This window comes from Haemorhous mexicanus, chromosome 13 (genome assembly GCF_027477595.1).
Source record: "Haemorhous mexicanus isolate bHaeMex1 chromosome 13, bHaeMex1.pri, whole genome shotgun sequence".
Taxonomy (NCBI): domain Eukaryota; kingdom Metazoa; phylum Chordata; class Aves; order Passeriformes; family Fringillidae; genus Haemorhous; species Haemorhous mexicanus.
This window is the reverse complement of record NC_082353.1, coordinates 11,935,220-11,957,145: the sequence shown is the minus strand read 5'-3', so window position 1 is coordinate 11,957,145 and position 21,926 is coordinate 11,935,220. Positions and strand designations below refer to the sequence as shown.

The window sequence follows — 21,926 nt, the reverse complement described above, 5'->3', positions numbered from 1 at the left end:
ATAAGTAAAATTAAATTCATTCAATGAATAGAGAACTTAATGGCTAAACATGAGTTGTGTTTGATATTGAGTAGGATTCATATCTGAGATGCCAGCTGTAAAGTACTCTGTATTCTCGTTTGAACGTGGTTCTTGTCTCTTAGAATGTAGAAGATTTAGATTTTTTTAATGACGTGAAGTTTCTGGAAAAAATTTTGGGGGAGACTCGTTCCCACAAATGCCTGTAACTATCTGAACAACATATTAACAGAAATCAGTGGGGGATGCACTCAGCTGAGGTCTCTAATATTATGCAAAGTGGTTATCCTTTTAGTTCTGAATATTTTTTGAGACTCAGTGTGTGGTCTGCTTTGCTTCTGTATTTTTTACTTTGCCATTTTTTTGCTTTCCTGGTTGATAAGAGTTTTCCCACATAACTGACCATTTCAGTTTGTGGTTTTAGCATCCTTTTTATGCAATAACAGTGGAAAAACATTAACAACTGCAGAATGGAATGGAATGGCATGTACTAAAATGGTAAATATTGTTTTTTGTAGTTCAACCCATCTCATGCTCCTGTGATGTATGTTAGGGAGAGGACAGCATGAGGAAGATGTGGAACTATGGAGTTCCCAGAGAGTACTGGAGGGAGGGAAGGGAGCAAAATGCTGCACAAATATGTGTGGTGGTGTGCTCCTGCCTGGGTGCAGCTACTGTTTTTACCAGGTGCTTATGCTTTAGTCCTGTAAAGCCAGTAAAGGAAGGTATGACCTTCTCCCCATACCCTTTGGGCCACAGAAGGAGAGATACATCCCTGTATCTGTTACGTTTTGGCACCTTTGGCAGGAACATGTGGGCCTTGCCTCATGTTTTTCTTTGGCCCCACTGAAGTCTTTTATGAGTCAAGACTCAAAAGAAAAATTGGGTGAAGCTTTTGGTTCTTCTTGTAGCTCTTCTGAAATACTCTACCATTCTTCTCCACAGTTTTAGCTTTCATTGGTGTTCTTAAATTTCTGAAGTAATGTAAGATACATTTTGTTTATGTGGTTACATTCCCTTTATTTATTAAAACATACCAATTCTAAAAGCAAAAGTGGTAAGTTGTAGTGAAAAGAGACTCCACTGCTTCTGTGCACTCACATGAAATATTTTTATGATTTAGCACATCATTAGGACTTACAGAATATACTTTATGTAAATCATTTGTACTGTTAGCACTGTAGACAAAACCCATGAATACATATTTACACAACAGAACACAATGACTTAGATCTGCAATTAGAAAACAAAGTAAACATAAAAAGTACTGTTTGACGTCAAATGCTTACTGTCAACTACCTTTGGTAACAGTTAATATTTTGTCAGAATATGCATTCATTAAACCTTATTTTTTTACATGTTTTTAAAATAAGAAAAAATCTAATTAAATAATTAAAAATCGAATGTAAATGATACGTGCTTGTTACATGCAAAATAAAAAGAGCAAATATGAGTGAAAATGCCATGATTTCTCAGAATTAAGTGTATAGCTTCTGATACACGAGATGTGTCTGAGATGTCCTTTGGATATTTTAAGCTATGTGTCTTTTGTACTTAAACAAACAGTAGTGGGCATGGATTTTCTAGCAGGTACAGCCATAGATAGAAACTGAATTTGCAGTGACTCTTATACTCTGGTTGTCTGTTGAAATAAAATATTTAATGTGGATTGGAAAGCATGTGGATTTGAGAGCAAAACAAAGCCTCCAAGTTTGATTCTCATGCAGGTCAGTTTCTGGTGCTTTTCTGGTTAAGAGTCAGCTTTAGGAATCTGATTTGTGGTTGAAAAGATCAACTGGTGGTTTTCTCAGCAGGGATTTTAGTGACATCAGTAAACTTACTGCCTGAGTAGTGGTTATTTCTGTGTAATTAGTGAATTTTTGGGTGTGCTTACAGCAGGCTTGGAGATAAGAGTGCCAAGTGTGGAGGCCTCCCTGCCACTGGCTGTGTTGTGTGGGTGCTCTGACTCTGCAGGTGCAGCTGTGTGTGGATGTGCAGCGCTCCGTGCTGTGGGCTGTGTCCTGCGCTCCGTGCTCTGCCAGCTCTGCGGTGGCAGCGGCTTCACTGCCGCCCCCAGAGCTCCCGGGCTGAGGCTGCTGTGTCCGTGTCTGTCGCTGCTGCAGGGTGCTGTCGCGGCTGAGGCTGCTGTGTCCGTGTCTGTCGCTGCTGCAGGGTGCTGTCACGGCTGAGGCTGCTGTGTCCGTGTCTGTCGCTGCTGCAGGGTGCTGTCACGGCTGAGGCTGCTGTGTCCGTGTCTGTCACTGCTGCAGGGTGCTGTCATGGCTGAGGCTGCTGTGTCCGTGTCTGTCGCTGCTGCAGCCCGACCCTTCTTTGTGCTCCATTCGTGCTCTGTGATCCTGCCGCGTGTTAGAGCTGCTGCTCTGCCCCTGTGCGAGCACGGGGCAAACGAGGAGGATGATGTCAGGCTGCCCCCAGGGTTATGGGTCAGGTCTGTCTGAGCTGAGCCCCTGGTTTTGCTCCTGTAGTCAGAATGGTTTTGGCTGGCTGAAACAGGGAAGGCATTTGCCGATGGGGCTGTTCCTGAAGGAAGGGAGCTGTGACAGAGGCAGCAGTGGTGGGTGCTAGGGGTGACGACTGTGGACACAAGTGTCTGTGTCCAGAGCGGGGCCTGCTCTGCTCCCCTGCCAGCAGCATCAGAGGCACAGCCGAGCACTGAGCTCCTCCTCAGAGACTTCCTGCCCGGAGTCTTCCTCAGAGAACGCCCGTGGCGTGGGGCTGAGCCCGGGCCTTGGCTCCGTGCCCTGGGACCCCACTCTTCGGGTGCTATGCGAGGCGTCTGCTCAATGGCAGTAAAACCTCAGCCCCTTGCCTTATATTCTGCTACTGTCAGAGGTGGGGTAAGGTCTTGAATTTCGAATGTTCCCAGAGTTGTTGAGGGTACTGCGGATTTTGTCTATGCCTTGTGCAGGGCTGTGGGGCAGCAGGCTCGCGTCCCGCCTTGGCGCTAGCTGCCATCTCTCTCCTGAGTCAGTCACTTGACAGAGGAAGCACGCTGAGCATCTGGGATGCGATGCGGCCGTCATTCCTTGTTTACAGCTCCTGGCAGGCAAAGCCCTGCGTCATGCACGGCCGGGGCTGGGAGCGTTTCCTCGGCAGTGGCACAGAGGCAGAGCCGGCCTCTCCTGCGGTGCCCGCTGGCCGCGCTGCCGCCCTCAGCCTGAGGCGCCGGGCCAGCGGCGCCGCCGGTTTCCCACCTGAGGACTGCAGAGCCTCCCACCTCACGTTTCTGAGCTTGGGATGGCAGAGTAGACAGCACGCGTGCTACCTCTCGTCTGCTTGGTGAGCTCCTGCACGTTTCATGAGCGGTTGTGCTTGTGGCAGTGCTCTGGGTGTGATGAAGTCTTTGCTCAGTTTTGCTGGGTATTTATTTAAAAAGTCAGGAATTGTTATGCTTAAGAGGGCAGCACTTTGATAAAGAACACAACTTTCGCCCACACGCAAAGCCTGTGTGGATATGTAGGGTCTTGCTGGCTCTTTTGCAGGTTTATAAAGTTGTGTTCCTGCAGTTATTCCTGTTTTGACTTCAGATATTTCCAGTGCAGACTGTTTACAAATTGGATGTGAAAAAGAACAATAATTGATTGAAAGCAGACATTTATTGATGTTAACATTTCCTGTGCACGCCAAGATAAGGCAAAGCTATATGCACTGATTTACCAGCCTTATGGTAATTCCTCTACTTTTTCTTTGAGTCTCTGTCAATGTGGTATCTTGGAACAGGTTGTTTCATTTACCAGAATATCTCCACTGACATTAATGGAATTGTTGATATAGCTGAGAAAAGAGAACCTGGACCTGCATCAATGTGCTAGTTTTCAAAAATGCATTTTAAAAATCATAATCTGAGCTCCAGACAGCCTTTGAATGTGTTTCTGTAAACTTTTGGAAGGATAGTATTACAGAATAGTCTGTATGATTTTGGAAGTACTCTTTCCAACATTCCCACAAAAGAGGGCAGAAAATAAGTAATTAGTTTGCTATGTCAGTGATCCTCTTGCCTGGTAATAGGCAAGAAAGCTCACTGCTTTAAAGGGCTCATTTTAGTAAGGATGACTGGATGTCCCAGCCGTCTTCCATAAGGATTTTAGTTTTAAAAGGAGGACAAAGTATTTTACCTTGAAAAAGTTATTTTAAGAAGCAGTAAGACAAGTGATGGAAACTTTGTGTTTGTATCCCAGAATGAGGAAATATACTTTATTTATACATTAACAGATAATATGAAAATCATCATTTAAGCTACTGTTAACCTTTTAATCTCAAATGTAGTTCAAACTACTTAAATGGCTTTGGTCTTCATGTGGGAATGGAAATTAGCTCTTGGCATAGTTTGCTTTAATTGAAATCAGTTTGTGGTTTTGAAGTTCCTTCCCTGCTTGACAGATGATATCATTTCCTATGCTTTTTGTAATCCCCTCTGTTTTTCTAAGATTATACAGTCTTCAAGCTAGTTGAACTACACATTTTAAAGTAACTGTACACCTTTTTCTGACCTACTTTGGACATTGTCCAAAAATCTTCACCAGATATTCACTCTGTATTTGCAGACAATTTTACTTTTTATTGAGGAATGTTATTACATTTTTGTTGCTTGAAGTCCTGAAGTACATCCAAAGCAGAACAACAATGTATAATAACTCTTAGACACATAAGAAATGTAATACACAGTTTTTGCTTCTATAATTGAAGAATTAAGGTTACTAGTGTTTTAAATGCTAGATTGCTTTCAATTCTTTCTCCAGTTTTATGTTTTACTTCTGTTTTGTGGAATCATATTGTTATAGAAGGCAGTACGGTTAAAATTATTATTTCTCCTTGAAAATAAAAAAAATTCTGTTCACATGCTTCTGAGCTGTTAAAATCCAAATGATGCTCAAGGGTTTTGTGTGAGATGAAAAATTTGGTGTTTGGCATGGCACCTGTTATCTGCAGGCTCTGACAGGACATGCAATTTCCATTTTTCAGTCCTGAGCATTTCAGACAGCATGATGTAGGTATCCAGTGCTCCATCACAATCTACTGAAAAGCTGATCAGACTGTAATCCTATCTGGGGAGGAGCCTTTCATGTGGTTCCTGTTAAGAGGAAAACCATTTCCCAGCTGCTTGCTGGAGTGTAGGCCCCAGTTCCCAGCTGTGTTGGACAGCAGGACCTGTAAGGACTTCACTTTGTTGGGAGACCTGCCCACTTCTCTGTGCCTTATGAAGAGCCTGACATACTTTTAGTGGCTCCCAACATCTAGTTAAGAACAATATTTGCCCTTATTACTAGAAAAATTACTCAGACACATTATGTTTTACTGGCATGGGGCTTAAGCTGCCTGTTAACCATTATAAGTGGTGGGGCTGCAGCTGAGGAGAGAGTGCTGCTGCTCCCCTTCCTCTGCCCTTGGGAGGGGAAGGTTGTTGTCTCTGGGGAAAGGCTGTCTGTGAGCGCTGCGGCTCCCAACACAGCAGCTCTACTGGTGGGGTGAGCCCACAGTTGGCATACAGAAAGAAATCACTCTGTTATTTCTCCTTTTTATGCAAGAAATCCTGCTTGGCCAGGTCAGCTTCTGGTGTTGCATGTGTTAGCAGAACAGGGCTGTCTTCAGGAGCTTCCTTACATGCTTCCCTTCAATACTTCCCGCTTCCCCGATGATAAGGCTCCCTTTCTAATGATGCTGTCTGCCAGAAGTTTAATACTTTTCCCTTATTGGAGGCTTTTTCTCATAATTACAAACTAGGAAAGAAATGTTGAGGACTTATGCTCATGTGAAATTCCTTTGACTTCATTTGAGTGAGAGGGTGCATCAAATTCTATCTGTCCTAAAATGTACATTCTTGACTTCTAAAACTTTCTGGTTTACAGAATCAATCCCTAAAAAAAAGGTAAAAGTAAATGTTTACCTTTAGCAAGCAGTAAAGTGTTTCTGACTGGTTTGATTTAACTGAGGAAAATCTTTTTTCCCTTCAAGTCCAACACTGTAACATCCGATGCATGAATGGAGGTAGCTGCAGTGATGACCATTGCCTCTGTCAGAAGGGATACACAGGAACTCACTGTGGACAGCGTAAGTACACTCCTAGGAATGTAGATACTCTTATGTGATTCTGTGATGTGTGGACTGGACACTCTTTAGCACTGACCTTCAGCTGCTGTTGAGCTAGTTTCTGATCAGGTATAGTGAAATTTTACAGAAAAATACATGACTTTGTAATGAATGCTGAGTGATTTCTTATTGATCAAGACTATTAAAAACACTATGTGACTTCATGATAATTGGATATAAATTGATCCTATAGTTCTCACACTGCCATAATTCCCATTGACCTCCAGGATTTCTTACCCACTAGAGCAGTTGGTCATACGTCTAAATTTTACATGGGATTCAGTTTTCATTTTATAGATAAAATTCGTATTTTTAATAAAGAGTCTTGTTTTCATTTCAGTGTTTGCATCAGACTTAGCTAGTATGCTTTAGAAATTTTGATGTTGTCTTATTAGAGATGATTGACAGATTTTATTTCCTCAATCAGTCCTTAGTCAAAAGCAATCCTTTATGTGCTGCTTGAAATCTCTCCCAAACTGACTCTGGTGCTCTCTTGTTCTTGGCTGGAATGCTGTGAAGTAACTCAAATAAGGATGTGGACACTGCTTTTAACCAAGGCTGTCACGTTGCTATCTAGTGAAATATTGGTCTGACACAGAAAATGTGTTTAGCTCGTTTAATGAAAACCTTTTGTGCTCTGTCAAAATCAATGGCACACTTTACGTGAACTTCAGTGGGATCAGGAATTTACCCTAATAATCTGGAGGAGGATCACATTTTGAAAGGATTAAGAATTGTATTTCTGCCTTCACTGTGAAATATCAAGTGGATAAAAGAGGATAAATGGAAATCTTTCTACTGGAGTGAATGTGGAACAGAACAAAGAATAACATTACTCAGTGAACATGAAATTGTATTTAAAATCTCCTTTTTCATGTGCGTGTTGTATTTTCTAATTATATCTGAGAAGAATTTCTTTTGGAATTTATTATTAAAAAATTGACTTCTGAAGCTAGTGACAGCATGATACAGAGGAAGAGTATCGAATTAACATGGAATAGATATTGATTAAATTTTGCTATCCTAGTTAATAGCCTTATTTGTTTAACACCAGCAAACAGCCTTTTAATACTGGATTATTACAGAAGGAACAAACACATTTGAGGATTTAGAGATGAAATATTCCTCTCCATCTTCTATCTGCAATCTCTATCAGTGCTTGTTTGTTACAAGTTTGAAAGATATTTTGAAAGATATGGGATTGTCCAGCTATCCCAAAAGAAAGGCTCTGAGAGGTCAGAAGAGCTGTGATTGTTCCTGTATTTGTGTTATGCTCCACTGAAAAGATGAGCTCATGGTACTGATGAGGCCAGGAAGTAGTAAAAGGTCATGAATTAGATTCTAGGAAAAGAGTTTGGTATGTTTACCATTTTTACCAGTTTACCTAAGTTGGCCTTCATGTCTTTCTGAAAACAGCTCAATAAAGATTACTCTTGCATTCCCTTTGATCCAGCTGTCTGTGAAAATGGATGTCTAAATGGAGGGAGATGCGTAGCCCCGAACCGCTGTGCCTGCACCTATGGCTTTACTGGACCCCAGTGTGAGAGAGGTACGTGCCCTAAATCAGTGGCAGTAATTATGTTCCAGCACCTCCAGCAGTAGGGCTGTTGGGCCATTACCTATTGTATTCTATAGCTGAATTAGCTGTGTTTGTTTTTGTTGGTCTCAAGACAGAAAATAAATTGTGAGCAGCATTTTTAGAAGTATGTGAACTTCATAAGGATAGAGGTCAGGATGAGACACAGACATAGCTGTTTACTTTGTTTGTGATGAAAACACTCCAGTGGAAGAGGTGGCAAATTAAAGTGTTTGTGTGCTTTTGCTCAAACTTTAGTTTCTAAGTCATCAGAAAAGGTCTTGGAATTTGATATACCTGATAAGTAGCATCTTGTCTCTTTCTTTGTTATGTTTGCTTTTGCAGAGTTTATTCAATTCTCTTTTCCGTTTTGTACAGATTTATTGTTTTTAATTTGGCTTTTTAGTTGCATATCCATAGTGATAATCTTCAAATGAGAACACAAAGATACCAAATACCTTATATGGTGTGTGGATTTTTTTCAGGGTTATTAAACCAATTTAATATTTTATTTGTGAGCAGTGGACAATGTTTAGGTATAATCCTGTTGAGTTTTATAAAAATGCAAATAAAATATTTTCATTTGTCAGAGCAATTGGTCTATGTAGTTGGAAATTCATACATTCTATTCATAGAATAGGTTGTGTTACATCTCTATGAACCTGGGGCAGAATAGACATTAATAATCTGATTTTGGGCTTCCATGTAGAGGATGTGCTTAGCACATGAAATTTCTGTCAATGAGTGTGTCACATGATCTCTGCTGTCAGTGCTGCACCTGGAGGAGTAACAGTTGGCATTTTTATGTGGCAGCATAGGTGGGTGATACAGAACAACTCTGAGGGGACCAAAGGTTTTTTTTTTTCCTGTGCTTAAACTGATGAATCATGTTATTTCCAACACTCCCTGCAACAGATAAAATTGCTGTGTTGGCACTGTGTGAAGTCGTACCAGTTGTCCACTCAGATGTTATAAAAATAGTTCAAACCAATGGGGAGATTTTTCCAAGGATTGAAAAGTAGCTCAGTTCTGAATCAAGGGATCTCACTTCTGGAGAGGAGTAAGAGGAATGGGCAACTGGGTTCAAGTTCCTAATTTTGAAGAGAATAAATGCTTATAGATGAGAATGCACGGAACATTACTGCAAAGACTTGGAATTGCAAGCAATTACTGCTTGTTCTTCATGGGTGAAGTTTTTTAGCCTTCAGTCTGGTGAGGAATGTAAAGTGTAAGTTTAGAAGAAGATTCAGTGCTACTTCTGTGTTGCCTGATCTGAGACCAGTTTGACTCCACATCATTAGGGCAAGTTTCTAGGCTGAATCCTGGTAACAGCTTCAGTCCTGTCCCTAAGGACTCCTTCTTGGTGGTGGGTGGAGTGAGAAACTGGTGGCACAGAGCTATTTGAGCCAAGTCAAGCTGTCCTGAAATTACGTGCATGCTATTGAGCACAATTGAGGTGGAAATCTGTTAACTTATATGCCTTGTCCATAGGCAGTTCTGTATTTAAAACACCTGTTTGATTTTATAGTTATCAATAAAAGAGAAAATAGACATTAATGAGCTGTAGTATTCCTGGTTAATGCTTGCTTGCTGTGTTGAGGCCAAATGATTGTCATATCTTCCCAGAAAACCTCTGAAATTTGGCTGCTTTCACAGATTTTCTGCAGCCTCTCTACCTAGCCTCAAACCATGACACTGAGCTAATATGTTCCCCTCCTCTAAAAAGGGTGTGGTGGTTTTTGGTCTCAGAATCACATTATGCCATGAGAAAAACTTTTTCTGAAGATAACTTTTCAAGTATAAACTAATCTTGGTCTTAGAATAACTTGCCTTGTTCAGCACATGCACCTGTGTGGTCATTGGGGAGTTGTCTGGCTGCATATGATTTTATACAGCTGTCAGCTAAGTAAGAGGTCCATATTTTGAATTTAGCTTTGGAAAGTTCTGTGGATTTGACACTCCCTGGTGGGCTTCTGATGTACATGTGAATGGATGTTAGCCAGTAAATTGACAAGATTCATGCCTTGTAGAGTAAAACGGTGTGTTTATTAGAAAGAAAAGAAAGAGGGGAGGAAACAAAACAAAACCAAAGCATCTCTGTGCATGGAGGTGGAGGGGGATGGAAAATACTCAAGAGAAATGGTGTCTTAAACTATGCCATTTCTGGCAGAAGCAGGAGAAGCAGATTGTTTTGAAAACACCATTTCTGGATATAAACGTAATGTGAAGCGATACAGTTTTGTGGCATACACATTCTCCATCTGTTTGGCTGTGATTTGACTTCTAGGTTATGCCATCCCACAAACTAACAGTTATGGAAGTAATTTACTGCTGTGTATCACCCAGTGCTTTTCTCTGCAAGCTTCAACTAACAGTAACAGTCAAAGAGTGTTTGTGGCACATATGTCACACACCAAAGAATATTCCAGCCGTTGCTGCATATGTCATAACTTAGAACTGACTTGAATAAAACGATGTAGAGGCAACCAAACACGTGGGGTTATTCTAATAATCCGATAGGGAAAACATTTAAAATGTTGCAGGTGGTTGGAACAAAATTAGATCCAGTTTCTTAGCTACAGAGACAAGTTGTGTAGTTCTGTTCTAAAAGTGTCTACTGTTTTAAGTAGTTTTTCCATACATTACCTCAGTAAATGTCGACCATGTGATTGTTAATGAAGACAAGACTTCTGTGTAGGTCAGGGGCTTTATCTGGTGAAGGACCCACTGCTTTCAAAATGTAACAAACACCATCAAATTTGTGGCATGAGTATTTCTATGTATTTATTCAGTCATTCTTTGACAGGGTTGCAGCTGGCCTTTTACCATTTTGGCACACAAATTGCTTTTTCGTATGATTTAGAAGTGTTAATCTTAGTGTTTTACTCTATAAACATGAGCATTAGGAATTCTGAGATTGACTTTTATCAGTGGAGTTCCTCTTCATGTCCTGGGAGTGTATGCTAGGTCACTGGTGAGACAGGCTTCACCAAAGCTGGATCAATAACTTTATCTTGGTGCACATGTATCATTAACTCCTGAGCTGTTGTGTGTGGTGTTTGGCTCTTTTCCAGAGCAGGAGAAGCTGCCTGGACATATTGTCAAGCATATGCAGCTGTGTCATAAAACAACAGACCTGGCTTTTCTGTGGAATGGTGTTCAAAAAGGTGGACTTGCCATAAACTCAGCAGTAAAAGTGTATTGGAGTTGGGAATGCTTCCTACAGCCATTTAAGACGCATTTAAAATACACAGCCCAAGAAGGAAAATATTTCACAGATATTGCCTCAGTGAAAAACTGAACTTCAGGGACTTCTTTTAGGAAGGTGCTGAGTTCTCTGGCGGTGGTCCAGTGATGAGCTTTGACATGCCTTTAAGTTCAAACCAAGATGTCAATATGCTTACAATTATGCAAGTGCATAAGGGCCTTGCTGGATTTTGACCCAGGCTTTCAGAGTTAGTTAAGATCTGAGAGATGCACTCAGCTTTTAGTTTATCAGTAATCATATTATTTATGCAATCACAGATAGCAGAAAGTGAAGATGTGGACAAAGCAAAATTTCTTCAACTGGTTAAAAACCAGATGCCATCCTTATGCCATTTTACTGTTAATGCTGAATAACTTGAGTTACAAATTCTGCAGTTTCTTTTAGAGTTGCTGAAGAGACTGAGAGCAGAGACTTAGCTTATGTTCCCCTGAGGATGATCAGAACATTGACAGCTCTTTCTATTGTCTGTAAAAGAGCCTAGGGGATTTAGCTGGCTGTGGGAGATGCCCACGTTTGGGTCATGTGAAAACATCCCTGTATCTTGCACTTTATGAAAGTCCAGAGAAAGTCCAGAGAAAAATTGATGTTAGGAGCTCAGGAAGATCAAACACCAGATTTGTTAGAGCTGTCTCCAGATTTGTGCACAAAGGTTTTCTTGACTCTTTGAAACTATTTCTCTTTAGACATTCGGGTGATAGTACTTTAAGAGGGTGAGTTCTATATAATAGAAGGTTGTACATTGTTGTTATCCTTGTATTGCAGAAATGCAATGAAATGTGCTTTTCTTTTTCTGTCTGGATTCATTTAGAGGAACACAGTGGAAGCTTAGAATGTGTTACAGACCTGTTTGTTTATTTGAATGCTTGTGACAACATCAGGGGCTCAATCCTGCTGCATTCTGGAGTTTTGCCACTCGCTTCGCACAGGAGCAGAATTGGGCCTGATGTAGTTCAAATATTAAAAATGTACCACGTGTGTTTTGTTTTTTTATGGACTCAGAGTATGAGCAAATGATTGCTTTTTCTTCAAACAGAGTCGTTTCTGTACTGCTCTCTTCATGGCAGGAATTTTTGCATAATTTTTAATTATATTTGGCCATTATTAAAAGTTCCCAGAATTAATGCCATATGTAAAAATATCTTTCCCAGAGCCTTCCTATGAATGTGCAGCCGCTGAAAGTGGTCAAGAGTAATGTAGGGCTCTGTATATTTTTTTTCCTTTCTAAATACTACAACGGGTAGAATGTTTTTACAAAGAGGACACTGCACCCCTTAGTGTGCCCCGTCTCTGGTATTTAGTCTAAATGGAAAGTAAATAACAAAGTGTAGATAGCAGTAAAAGTATGTTCCCAAAGCCTTATGTTGCATTTAAAGTAGTATTGCAGCATATGGTAGCTGGCAAACATTTGAATAACTCGATTTTTGTTGCTTTCTTCCAAGAAACACATCTGTTGACATAGACATGTAGTTTCTGCAGCTCTGTAACATGAATGCATGCATGTACAGTGTTATGGCAGCAAACTGAAGGATGGCTAAACTTGAAGGCCTGCAATAAGGACTCCTGCACACATTTTTCCCCCCTCTGAAAAGTTATGAAAAATGGTTTCAGACTGAAGATCAGTATATTTAGTCACAGAGTGATGTTTTACTGACTTTAAAATAATTTCAGTATATGTTGTCACCTTTGATGTCTTTCAGTTTTAGAATAAAAATTCCATTGGGTTATCTTTTCTAAAAAAGAGGTTGAGATAACTGAATGAGTTTTTTTAATTTTTAAAATTGAAGCTGCAGCTTTATGGTTGAGAAGTCAGCCTCTACAGAACGATTGTGCGTGATTTAGGTGGTTTGTAATACTTAGCAATATAATCAATAGATCTCTGGATCAGAACTCAGGACTCAGCTCAGTCTGTTATTTGATGCCAAAAAAGCATTTTTAGGGATCTTACATATAGGAAGGCTTATATCCATTGTTCTGGTCCTTGCATGTTCACCCAATAACTGGTCCTGTGTTGCTTGCTCTATGCTTGTGTGTCTTAAAATATCATATAGCCAGTTTTAAAATGTTTCTTCAGATATATGCTTATAAGCTTAATCAAGATCCATAAATGATTAAATACATATGGCTTAGGTCTCTTGTGAGATGTGAGGGCTCCAACTTTTGTACATGAAGCTGAACATTTACATTTTGTTCCAAATTGAGTTTTGGTTTCAGTCAAACAAATCTAAAGTTTTCATCCAGCTATTTGGCAGACCTTTTTGTATTTCCATGCTTTCTTGATTGGCTGCTAAGGACACTGACCTTTATATGTGCAGTAAAGTATTGTTTGGACTTTGCTTTGTTTTGATTTTAGTTGTAGCAGTGGAGATGCATATAAATTTAATCACAAATTGTAGACTCTTTATTTGGTATAAATTATCACCAAAACATTTGAATGAAATAGCTGCATTGTTCTAATCTGTAAGATTTGGTTCTTGTATGTAGGACATTGAAAGGACTCACAGGAGAGTCACTAGATCATTCTTCTGGTACTGCAAACAGCATTGTTGTTGAACCTGACTCCTGCCTCCAGCTTTGCTGGCAGCTTCTGGCTCCTGTTTGCTGTGCAAAAAAATTGAGTTCAGCTCTCACTGCAGCCAGGCTGGACCCTGTGCTGGCTTTGCCTGCATGTGGTTCTTGCTGTCTGCCTTGTAGTGTCTTGAGAAATGAAGAGTGGAGGCCAGTGGAGGAGAAGCTTTGTAGAAGTTACCTACACGGAGTGATTTTGGGGTGTTGCATGCAGATCATACAGCTATAACTTCTATATACACATTGCAGGCAGTTGAAAGCTGTAGCTTCTCTGACTGGCCTTTACTGCTAGATCTGTGCTCTGCAGTGTTCCAGGGAAAATTGGAAAGAATCCCTCTCATGTGTTGTATCATGAGAATAATTTTTTTGTGTGTGTATGTGTGCTGAAAGATTGAATCAGCTTTTATTGATATTGGTTGTCATTGCAGCATGGTGTTACATTTGAGGCCTCCAGGATGTCTATCTTAGGGCTCATGTTCCCCTCTTAGTACCATTTTACCAGACCCATTTTTCTAATTTTGGCCAAATCTTGTAAAGAATAAAATAGCTGGCCACAACTGATTTCTCTTGGAACTTTCCAAAGAAAAGGTGCCTTTGAAATGGTGACTCCCAGAGTCTGACTTAATATAGGGAATAAGTAAATGCAGCTGAGAACTTACCTAACAATGCCTATTTAGCTGTTCATGGAGAAAATTACTCCTTCTCTTGGCTGCAATATATTTTGATATAAGAAAGCATGGCTACCTGAAATCCTCTCATTTGTTACAGTGAAAACAAATGTTTTCCTTGTGAATCACCTATTCATAGCTTTTTTTTCTTCTTGGGCTGGTAAGCTGAGAATTTTTGTTAGAGTTGCCACAGAAGCAAGTATCAGTATGCAGGATGCCTCAGTTGAGTTTGTGACTTACATTTTTTTTCTTTGTTTTTACAAGTGATCTAAAAATTTTTAGATGGCCAGTTCTAACAAAGAAAAGAAACCTCTTTTAGAACATAGATCTAACCTAATGAAAGGATAAACTGATGAAGGCATTTCCAAGTAAAACAATTCTTTTATGTAGGTCAGCTGCAAAATGCTAATGAAAAGGCATCTTAAACAGAGGTGCTCAAAGTGGTCAGTATAACTGTTTTGACACATGTAAGTTTTTTTGCTATGTATTTGTAACAGAGCTGTTGAAATCTCTGTAAAAACAAGGCTTTTCTAAAGTAAACTGTTAGATTTAAAAAGAGATCTACCCTGTATCAGCATAAAAGCTGCAAAAAATTGTGGGAAACAACTACCTAAGAGCAGCTGTAAGGATAGGCACATTCTCACTTCCAGTTGCCCTTGAGAGGTTCATGAATAATGACTGAGTAGGTTTTATATATTTTTTTTTTAATGATAGCTTGTACAGTTTGGCACTTTAGAGAAATGCTGTAGGAAAAGAAAAGAGGCCTAAATAAGGTCTGAAGAGAAAGGAGCCCTGAGAGAAATACCACTCTCCAAATTCTGCTATGCTGTAAAACAGTGCTTGGCTTTGCACTCCTTGTCCAGAAGAAACTTCTTTTGGAAAAAAAGGTGGAATTTTGCTACGTAAAGAAACCAAGATTCAGTATTTCCCTTCCCTGTAGCTAAGCGCGCAGAGGCCATGGATATGTCATTTTAAAAAAGCCTGAAAGTTATTAAAAGTGCATGTGTGTTTACACATATATACATGTGGGTTTATATTTTAGGAAATATGACCCTTTTAAAGCACCTGAGTTTTGATTGTGGTCTTATACATTTACTTTGTATCTGTTGCAGGCGTTACCCAAGCTAAACTAGCGCAGGTAATGGAACTCAGTCTGCTGTGCCATAGCCTTCATTTCTTTCCGTGGTGGTGTCATTCAGATTACAGGTCTCCCATTCTAAAAGAGTGGTCTCTGTGCTGTTTTACTTGTCCCTGAATGTTTAACTTAGTGTGTGCCTCAATTATTAAAAAGCATTTACTCGAGTAAGCCTGGCTTACCAAGTGAGCTCAGTCATGTTTTATAATGATCCTCTCCTCAATGTTTATGTTTTTTGCAAAGTTTACCCAGTGATTGCCAGGTGTGCAGTGCTGTCCCCATTTGCTCCTTACTCCTCAGAATGAATGGTCTTCTGTGACTCTCTAGGGCTTTTTCTTCTGACACAGAGGTGCTGACAGTCATAGGGAAGCAGGAGCTGAGGAGAAACCTGTATGCTCACACTTGTTGCCTCCTTGGGGAGGTGGTGGCTGATACCTTCATCCTGCACTACTGCACACAGCATGGGACAAAGCCACAGGTGTCCTTGCTGACATTGCAGCAGTATTCATAAGTTCAGTGATATTTTACAAGACGCAACATTTTCCTTATTTCTGTATGCACAGGGACCTCATAGTACTCTTTGGTCTCAAGATTAGGCCCTCAGCTTTTGCTCTAGGTCGTTTTATCTCAGTCCCATTACTTACAATTGCTCCATTGAATCTATTGATAGCTGAATTATCAGCAAGGTTTGGAAAATCAGTTTATCTCTGGCAAAAACAGGCAGCACAACAAAACACGTATCTGCTGGTTAGTGGGGTAACTCCTGCCTATCAAACAATGCATTTACGTTCTTTTAAAAATAGAACTGTAAGATTTAAAGGGAGAGAGGGTAATTTTTAACTGTATTTCAGCTTACAGAATTGCTTAGGGTGGAAGGGACCTCTTTAGATCACCTAGTCCAACTCTCCTGCTCAAACAGGATCAATTGGAGCAGATTGTCCAGGACTGTGGAAAATGTGCTAAAATATGTGTTAGTCTGTGATTTGTAACACCTCCAGCTGTATCATTCAGACCTATTAGCTATTTAATGAAGGTCCAGTGCTAACATTGTCCAAGTGCTCATAATTCTGGATCTTCTGCATTTTTTTCTTATTTGTTCTGTTATCCAGAGAGTGTTTTTCCTGTGGCAGTGATTGATTGAGTGCTGTGAAATGAAAGCACATGTTATGCTGATGACATCTAATGTACTTGCCTAATAAAATTTTAAAAATGGAGCAGTTAGTTTAAAAATGAAGAATAAGCCGACAAAACTACAGTGGTTCATGGGGTGTAGAATAGGGAATGGTTTTAAATCCGAGCAGTACTAATAACTACGGACACACTCTCAGGAGAGTTTTCCTATTTGCACTTGAATCTAATTGTTGTTACTTGCTTGTCACTTAATGCAGAAAGATGGGGAGACCTATTAGGTACTTGCTAATTTCACCTGATTTAGGAAGCAGTTGAGTACCTCAGTAATGGGAAGTTTTAGGACCTCATCAGCTCCTGTTTGCTTATGTTTCTGAGAACTACAGCGAGAGGAAAGTGATAAACATACAGTGGAAAAAGCATGCTGTGCACTTTCTTTAAAGTGCAATTAAGGTGACTCTTAAAGTGGAACACACCTTGAACTGTTTCTTCAAGAGCCATTGGACTGGTCTCTTGTCTGGATTGTCCAGATGTCTTAGCTCAGTTGAGCAGTAATAGTGACAGAACACTACTTGGACTTGAAATGTCTGAAAGCAGTAATAGTAAAACCAGCAAACAGTGAACTATAATTGTCCTGCTGGGATATCATGAAAGCCTTTATGAGAATCTCCATGTCCTGGTGGGACAGTATGGGTGGTAACTTGGAGAGGTTTGTAAAATGCAAGTGTGGCAGCTTTACAGTTGGATTAATACAGACTTCAGAAGAAGCCACAGGGTCGAAAATTACTTCCAAGCCACAGGCTTCAAGGGCCAAAAGATCTGCAGTGAGAAAAGAGGTGAGTGATCCACCTCTGTGAAAGGATTCTGTGAAAGGAGAGTTGATGTTAAGTTACTTAGGCTCCAATAACCTTTAAAGTAAGATATAGCTTAATAATGCAGATACTATGTCTGAAATTGAATCACACCCCATGGTGCGAACTAATTCCAGCTATTTGGTTCTTGAGTTGAGGGGTTAAAGAGTAGTCAGAGGATGATTTGTGAACTTTTTGAGGGATTGAAGTAAGGAGACAATGATGTTTTAATACACTAAAACTTGGTAAAATTACAGGGCTCATAAAGCAAAAGCAAGAGATACAGGTGAGAAGGGAAGACAGGCAAGAAGATGATGATAGAGGATCTAGCCAGTTTTCATAAATCTGGGGAAAAGAGCATTGGAGGCCGGTTGAGACGTTTTTAGACTGCTGCTTGGGCAGGGGAGACTCAGTGGAGATGTGCATTCCATTCATCTGAATGGCTCTTCTAGTGAAAACATTGCTAGACACAAGCACAAGCCAGGAATGGCAAATGATGAATGACTTTGCAAGCTATCTTGCTGGGTATTTAATCTGTGTGGTTATCTAAATAATTTGAAATGCTTCTCTTGGCCTGAGCCAGGCTGCACAAAATGAAGTGCCATGCATTAAACCTTGTGCTATTTCAGTTCTCAGGTCCCAGCAGGAACCCAACAAGATATGGTTTAATGAAAGGTGATACTATATTAAAATAACAGTACAAGTTGTATCAAACGTGGTTCCAAATTCAATACAAAATGTCGTGGTTTTAGAAGGCATTTTAAATCTAGCACTAACACTTCAGTCATTTGCTGATGTCAGTACAAAAAAAGTGCTTTGTACAGCTGCTGAGTGCAAGGAAGATGAGAGGTTAAATTGGGTTAGCGGAAATGAAAGACGTGCTGTGGAAGAAGTTTTGGTATCAGATTGTTTATGGAATTTGTCATTAAATAACAGAAGTGTTTAAATTGGAGGCCAAATTTAAAGCATTCCTTTTTATAAATTGTTCCCTATTTATGTGCAATTGAAATTATTTGCGAAACATTAATTTCTTTCCCTCTTAAAAAGGAAAGATGATGGCAAATCCTTCTTAGTCTCTTACTGTTCTAGCCTTCTTGAGCTCAGGCCTGAGCCACCGGTGTGTATTAGAATAATTCTGCTATTCTTACTACAGTTGATTACAGTGCTCTGTTATAAAGGGTGGAGGCACTTGGTGGTTCTCCAAAGAAAGTGAGTAATAATTGACCTAATGTACAGAGCACATGAATAACATATTCTTTTGGTAAGAAATTTATGTTTTACAGGGTGTGCTAGAGTTCACATCCCTTTTTCACATCTTCCAAAAGATTTTAAAATACTCAGCTGCTCTATTAAATTTCTAATTCAACAAATACTCAAATACAAAGTATGCATTAGATAAAGCTCTTGAGTTGAATCCAAACATTGAAAAATCTTTTAATCTGCCTTGAAAACAGCTGTTTAGAATTTTGAGTAGAAATAACAACTTCCTGCAGCCTGCCTTGTTGATGTCCGTTTCAGTTCAAGCTGGGAGGAATTTCTCTTTGTTACTCTGCAGCAGCAGCAAGCCTTTGCATCCATGATTCGACTATCCCCCAGGCATATTAGGACTGGTATCCTGGTCCTCTTTGAAATAAATGAATGAATAAATACACTTCCTTTGAATTTTGCATCATGGAGGAGAGACTTACTGAGAAGATTTAAGGTAGTTTTGACACTTCAGTGGAAGTTGTCTGGAGTGCAGCTTACAGGAGCTCCTTTTAACATCTCCCACTACTGAGAGACTGCTTTATGTTTGTGTGCTGAAGGAATTCTTGATATGAGAATTGAGTTTTTTTAGTGTCTGAAATTATTTAAACAAATTAGATGGGGTTTGTGCATATGCATATATAACTTTTATTCTTTGTTCAGAAATATTTAGGTAATCTTATAAGATGTTACACAGTGATTTGGCATCAAATATCCCATACAAAATTTCTAGGCAGCTGCCCATTGCACCCCAGGAAATACCAGAAGAGTTCAAGATGACTGGCATTTCAAGAAATGTCTAAAGCAGTAATGATTTGCCACTTAGTGTAAACTATTGCCAGAACCCTGCAGGGAATGGCTTGTGTTTATTCTGCAGCCTGTTTTGCTATGTCCAGAGGGTAGATTATACCTGCATTTCACACACACACACACTCACTCACTCACCCAACCACCCTTGTGCCTGTGTATTAGTTTTATATTCAGACATTCGGGTAGTACTTTAAACCTAAAGGTAGGAGTCTGGATATTTTTCAGAGAGGTGAAGCCTAGAATGAAACTTCACAGTCACTCCTGAAGTGATCCAAAACCTATTCACATAAAATAAAAGGATGCCCAAAGACCTAAGTGGGCTTTGAATCAGGAAGACCTGGTCCAATCTTGTCAGTCAGATTTCAGTAAGGTTATTGAGAAAGTAATTAGATCTGTGCTGTGCTACCACACAATAATATCAATCAGTAATTTTTGGATAAAAGTTAAAATGATTAAATGGATAAGCTACAAATATGAATATGTTTTAGTGAAGATTGTGGTTATAGTGGATACTGTTATATGGAATGGTATTTATTTAACTGCAACTGGGGATTTTAAGATGATGAGTGAGAAATACTCTAGTAGAGTAAATAGCATAGAAAATCAGTACAGCCTCTTTCAGTTTTATAATATACTGTTCTTTTCCTTTTGGGCTTATGTGCCATATACAGTGTCTTTCACATGATATTTTCATTTCTAAAGCACTTTTAGAATGCAAGTATGTTAATGAACATTGATTAACACCTTGACGAGTTTGTATACGTGTCTTCCAATAGCCTCTGTTGAAGCATAAGTAGCTCTTTTAAATCTAAAGTAGGATTTAGATTATGCTCAAATTTGAGCAGATGTAGAAGAGTTTTGGACTTTTCCTTTTTTGCTGAGGCGATGTCTTTGTGTCTTGTTTTTAATGTTTGTTGTTTTTATTCAAGTAGTCAGTATTGTGTGTGGTTTGCAGTGGGTCATGTTGATGCAGATGCAGTATCCAAGGTGATTCTCCACACCTTTTCCAAAGTGGAATGAGGTCACAGCAGAATTACTGCCCTGCAGAGGGGCAGCCTGATGCTCATGTGAAAAATAACCAAGATCACTTCTGCAAACAGGGCTTTTAATCAGCTGTTTAAAAGTTGCTGATCCAATTTCAAGTTGCTAATTAAATGAAATAGGAGGAAGAAAGAAATCAGCATGCTGCCAGGCAAGAGTTCCAATCCAGTGGTTATCTCATTTCAAACGTGTGGGCTAAATATCTTTATAAGTTAAGCTTCTAGTGTATTCACACAATAATAAAATGTTCTTATGTGAGGGAGGTTAACCACCACAAGCTTATTTTATTTTATAAGACTAAACTATTTGATACTCTAAAAACATTTTTCTCCTGTGAATGTTATTTATCACAAGTGTAGTTGAAACCTGAAACTTAATTATTAAAACAGGTATTCAGACACTTTCCTGACAAGAATGGTGTGGGTAAAAGACATTATTCCTGGAGGAAGTCCTACTTGCCTTTTGGATGTAGTGCAAAATATTTCTGATAATCAGGAGGAAGTTTTCTCTTCCACTGAACTGTCCTAAATTATGAACTTTCTGCTGTTTTACAAGAATTTTTTTAAAGCCACCTAAAGTTTTCCCACAGTGCTGGTTTACAAGCAGCTGAAACTTTGGACACCCCACAGAACAGTCTGTTGTTCCACTAACGTTGCTGGAAGTGAATCATATATGTATTGATGACCACCTGGACTGTTAAATGTACCCATTCTACTAAAAATTGAAAGAAAATATTTCCTGTATTTTTAGGTACAAATTTATATTGGCACTGCAATTGCTAAACCTTGCAGCTTAGGCAGATACCAGAGCTCCCTCAAAGGAACTTTAAACTGCATTATGCTGCACTCTCATGCATGCTTCCCCCTCATAACTCCTCCCTGCTCCCCAGCAGTAGAAGGGTGCTCCCTCTTCCCTCCTGCTTCCCTACCCCTCCCTCCTCTTACCAGCTGTGGGAACCCCAGTGTGCTGCCTGGCATGTGCTGCTCTCTTGCACCTTGTCCCAAGCAGAATTTGACTTTTAACTACTAGAATATCATCTGTCTCAGCTGTGAATCTCTTTTGGTTTGAGGGTAAGGGAGTTTAATGGGTCACTGGCTTCCTGATGACTTGATACTTCATTCAAAGCCCAATGAAATTAAAAGGAAAAACATACTCAGGAGTTTTGGTGGTGTGGAGCAGGTTCTATATCCAGAAAGGTAAGGTAAACATTGAGACACTGCCTCCACCTGTTCTTTTCTTTCTCTGAGTCCTGATTCCTTGACAGGATCACCCATTAATTTAAGTACCTGCTTTTTATTATGCTGGTTTACACCAGGAAAACTTGGGGAGAAAAAAATGGACAGGATGCACTCAACAGTCTGTTTTGACTGTGAAATGAAGCTTGTTCTTCTGAGAAATAATTTAAATATATATATACACATATACACACATACACACACACCTTACTGCTTTTTTTTTAAAAAAATAAGTTTTAGCTCTGAAGATAGGAACACAGTTAGACCTTGTCATGGTT

At 39.6% G+C, this 21,926-nt stretch overlaps 1 protein-coding gene across 1 annotated transcript in view; it reads left to right on the top strand.

The window, feature by feature from the left end:
• Window positions 1-21,926, top strand: part of FBN1 (fibrillin 1) — a 141,919-nt gene that overhangs the window by 15,916 nt on the left and 104,077 nt on the right. Inside the window, exons 5-6 of the mRNA XM_059858378.1 lie at window positions 5,992-6,087; window positions 7,580-7,675. Coding sequence (XP_059714361.1) covers window positions 5,992-6,087; window positions 7,580-7,675 — 192 coding nt within the window. The remainder of the gene's footprint in view (window positions 1-5,991; window positions 6,088-7,579; window positions 7,676-21,926) is intronic.